Raw genomic sequence first — 4,109 nt, forward strand, 5'->3', positions numbered from 1 at the left:
ACGAGGGCTTGGGGGCTGGACGCTTTGTTGGTCCGACTACTCGTGCGATGAGTGGTCGGGGCGACTCTGCTCTCGGGGAAGGAAGGTCGGGCTCGCTCTGGCTAAGTTCTTCTCGGAACGTCAAGTGAAAAGCAAAAAGACGACATCAAGACAAGCATTGGAGTTTCGATCCCGAAGGAAGGCTTCTCTTATATTAAAAAAGAACCATTTGGAGGGGATCACTCCCATATTTACAACAAGTCAAAAAAAAAAAAACAAAAACCTAATCTAAGTCGGCGGGCTCTGAAGGCGGCGAGGAGGCTTCGCTACTGGTGCCGTTGCTCGATTCCGGCGGTGGCTCCCACGTGAAGCACGCTGCCACCTCGGCGGCGACGCCCTGAATAGCTTCCCGGGCGGCTGCTTCCTCGGCCTCGACCACTCCCTGCCGAACCGGTTCTAGCGAGAAGGTGGGGTCTTGGCTTCGGTAGCTGGCAAGGACGTGCTCGACCACTGCTTGGGCTAGAGCGCGCCTCTCCCGGGATGCCAACTCCTGCACCACCCATGGGAGAGCCTTGAGGCGCTGGCTGATATCCTCGAAGTCGAGGGCAAGGTGGCCGATGGTCTCTTGGTCCATCCCCTTCTCGCCTACGTTGACTCGCCTGAGCCCGGCTACCCTCATGGACCTCCGTGCCTGATGAAGGATGTATCACATCATTAGCTTCACATTGGCCCACTCATCCACGACGGTCTCGAGCTCGTCCCTCACGATCTGCAGCCGCTCCTCAAGGCTAATCCCGTCGGCCGCGCTAGTCGGGACGCCGTTGGTCGCCGGGGCTTCAGCTTGTCCCCGCTTCACCTGCTCGGCTAAGGCAGCAAGGGCCCGCTCCCGGGCGGCCAGCTCGGCCTCCCATTTGGCGGCCTGCTCCTGCCGAGCAATAAGGGCCACCGACGCCGAGGTGGCCTCTGCTTCGCACCTTGAAATCTGCACCCCCCCGGGCGTCCTGAGCCGTCGCCGTGATCTCGACGTCAGTCTCGCGGATCCCGACCTCCTCCTCCCGACAGTGGACTTCGGCGCGACCACGCTCGAGCTCGTCGCTCCGGCGGGCTAAGTCTGATTGCCTCTTCCCGAGCTCGGACCAGCCGCTCCCCACCGCGATGCCTGCTCCAAGCGGCTGGCCTCCTCCTGCGCAGCAATAGCTTCGTCGCGCACCTCCTCCAGTGCCTCCCGCTCCTCAGCCACTGCGCGCATTACCCTCTCATGAGTTGCGCAGGCCGAGGCGATACGGGCCTCCAGGAGCCGGCCAACCTCTTCTAGCCGCCCCTCTCTTCGACGAGGGCGATGTGGTCCCTTTCGAGCTCTCCTCGCTCCACCGCCATGGCCGCCTCCAGCCGCTCGATCACCTCCCGAGCGCTTCCAAGCACGTTCGGGAGGGGCTCTGGAGCCTGGCTGGATGACGGCCAGGCGCTGGGTCCCTTGCGAGCCCTCTCAGCAGAGGCGCTTGGGGTCCCCAATGGCTGCCACATTGGTGCCGCCGTCGCCACGACCACTTCCGCTGTGGCCACTTGCCCCGCCCTTGAAGTGCTCGGTGTGGGCTCGGATGGCGTCGGCTGCTCGGGTGCGGCCGCTGCCCTTGGCTTAGGGCAGGGCGGTGCCTGCGGCTCCGGTTCCGCCGGCGTGCTCGGTTCAGGCGCAGGCGCGCTCGGCTTGGGAGCGGGGGCCGCCCTTGGCGCCTCTGGCCACCTCTGGTCTCCGGCAGGGTCCTTGGGCGGCCTGAAAATGAAAAAGGTTAGTCCCCAAAACTGATAGCCAGGCAAACACGCTCGGGAGAAAAATAGGGCTTACGTAGACTTCGGTCCGCGGTATTGCCACTGGGAATCTGGAATCTTGAAATCCGAGTCTTGCGGCTTTGGCCCGGGGTCTGTCTTCCTCCTCTTCGGTGGGGGGCTCTGTTCCCCCGGGCTGTTGAGGGGCTACCGTGGAGCCTGCCTCCGGTGGCGGGTCAGCCCGGGTGCCTGCTGTAGCGCCACCGGCCCGACCTTGGTCTTCGAGCTCCCGCGCCCTGGACCTGGCCTCCGTCGCGGACTCCGCGTCCGACGACTGGCTGCCCCAGCCTCCTTCCTTCATGCCGCCCACCGTCGGCTGCTGCCATGGAGGAGACGGCGACTACGATGATGACGGCTGGGGCACGAACTCCCGGGGGTGTTTTCTTTTGTCCCCTGAGGCCGCCGCTCTGCTACCAGCGGCGCCTCTGCCGCCGGCCTGATGGCTGCTGCCTGCAGCAGCTCCACGGCCCCCCTGCGGCCTGCCGCCCGTGGCGTCCCCGCCACCGGTCCGTTGCGCACCGCCCGCCTCTTTATCCACCCCAGGAATCTGGATAGTCCTGGGGTTCTGGCGCCCCGGACGGTCGACCAGACCCTAGGCGTCGAACTTCGGCAGCGTCGCTTGCAGCGCCACCCGGCCCTGGTCCGTGTAGAGTGCCAGCTGCTCCCGGGGCAGGACCGCCCAGGTGAGGTCTTCTACGCCGGTCACCAACCGCAGTAGGGCCGCCAGCGCTCCCTCATCCAGGTTCCCGTCCTCGCCGATCTGGGTCCTGGTGATGTCGTTGGGGCCCGTGTACATCCAGCAAGGGCGGGCCTGTTCCCGTAGGGGCGCCAGGCGGCGGTGCAGATAATCCTTCACCACCATCACCGACGTTAGCCCCGCTCGACGCAGGTCGTCGATGCAGTTAAGTACCGGCCGCATCCTCTCATCCTCCGCCAGGGCCGCCTCCCAGGTCGGCCTGTGGGGCTCCGCCACCATCTCCGGCAGCGTGAGGCGGTCGTGGGGGCTGACGTCGATGTAGACCCAGTTGCGCCGCCAGTCCTCCCACTTGCTCCGCAGTATCTGCAGGATGTATAGCTCGGCTAGCCCGTCCTGCAACCGGAAGTTGCAACAGCCGGTGACATCCACGCCAGAGGAGCCTCTCTTCTTCCCGGTCGGCCGCAGGACGAAGAAGTGGCGGAACAGGGCCACCGACGGTGGCACTCCCACGAACATTTCGCAGAAGTGCGCGAAGATGGCCAGGATGACCACTGAGTTCGGACTCAGGTGCACTAGCTGGATGCCGAACGTGTCCAGTACTTGGATGAAGAACGTGGAGAACGGGGGCACCAGCCCGACGGCGACGAAGGAGATGAAGACGATGATGCACTCCGGCCGGTCCATGATGGGCGGGAAGATCACCGCCCTCACCACCGATGCCTCGCGCTGGCCTTCGGGCATCATATGTTTGCGGACCTTCTCCGCCCCCTCCTCGTTGATAATCCTCGACTCCAGCAGCATGCTGTCGGCCCCTTGTCACGGCAGCTGCTTCCTGCCCTCGGCATTTTTTCGGGGGTGGGGAGTGTGCTGGAACGGGTGGGGAAAGAGTGCGCTGCGGGCTGAAGGGAGGGCGAGAGCTCTCGAGCGCGAGGAAGAAGAAAACAAGAGTATTGATCGCATGAATGGCGTAAAGGGCAACGGTTCGCTCCCCTCTCCTTTTTATATCCTGGGGTTTCAAACGACGCCTGCCGCGGTGAATTCGGCGAGATGAATTTCCTTGTTCGGCGCGAGCACCAGGAGAATCTCCCTCAATCCGTGCGGTTGCCAGACGCACTATCCTTGATCTGCGCGGTTGCCACGCGCGCCGCCCGCCTCGTTATCACGCTCGTTGGGAGTTAGATGGACACGCGTCCGTCCGGTTCCCCGCTAGGCCGTACCAGAAGCCTCGTCCAGAGAGACCAACGCCTAAAAATAGGCCACGTGGCATCGGTGCTAGGATCAGCCTCGATGATGACGAGGGCCCCATCCGCAGTCTCTAAGCTATTGCCTACCAATGGGCCCAAGGGCTGCTATCGGTGACACAGGAACCAGGGGTCCCCGAGTCCCGAGGCCAGATCTGCAGGTTGTCAAGTGGCGCCCTCCTGCAGGGATTATCTCCACGAGGTACGAGAAGACCAAGTCCCGGGAGAGGGTGCTCGGGGCCATGAATAGTAGTCCCCGAGTGCCCGAGTTCTTCGATAACCCGAGAAGACCAAGTACCAGGAAGAGAGTGCTCGGGGCTGCAAACAGTGGCCCCCGAGCACTCAAGTCCCCCGACCTGACATGAAAA

At 63.8% G+C, this 4,109-nt stretch overlaps 1 protein-coding gene across 1 annotated transcript; it reads right to left on the reverse strand.

Moving 5' to 3' along the window:
• Positions 1-1,290: 1,290 nt before the first annotated feature.
• Positions 1,291-2,104, reverse strand: LOC133927988 (alpha carbonic anhydrase 8-like). Its single transcript, XM_062374297.1, has 2 exons — positions 2,046-2,104; positions 1,291-1,750 (listed from the first exon to the last, which is right to left on the reverse strand). Exons 1-2 carry the CDS (start codon positions 2,102-2,104, stop codon positions 1,291-1,293), a joined length of 519 nt encoding a protein of 172 aa, XP_062230281.1.
• Positions 2,105-4,109: the final 2,005 nt, after the last annotated feature.

The sequence above is a fragment of the Phragmites australis genome, chromosome 9 (assembly GCF_958298935.1).
Source record: "Phragmites australis chromosome 9, lpPhrAust1.1, whole genome shotgun sequence".
NCBI classification, from domain to species: Eukaryota; Viridiplantae; Streptophyta; class Magnoliopsida; order Poales; family Poaceae; genus Phragmites; species Phragmites australis.

Bases quoted from the DNA above. Each gene is read 5' to 3' on its own strand.
- LOC133927988 (XM_062374297.1), bottom strand. From the start codon at position 2,104: ATGAAGGAAGGAGGCTGGGGCAGCCAGTCGTCGGACGCGGAGTCCGCG. The intron at 1,751-2,045 runs GTCCAGGGCGCG...TTTCATTTTCAG, and splicing joins GAGTCCGCGACGGAGGCCAG to GCCGCCCAAGGACCCTGCCG.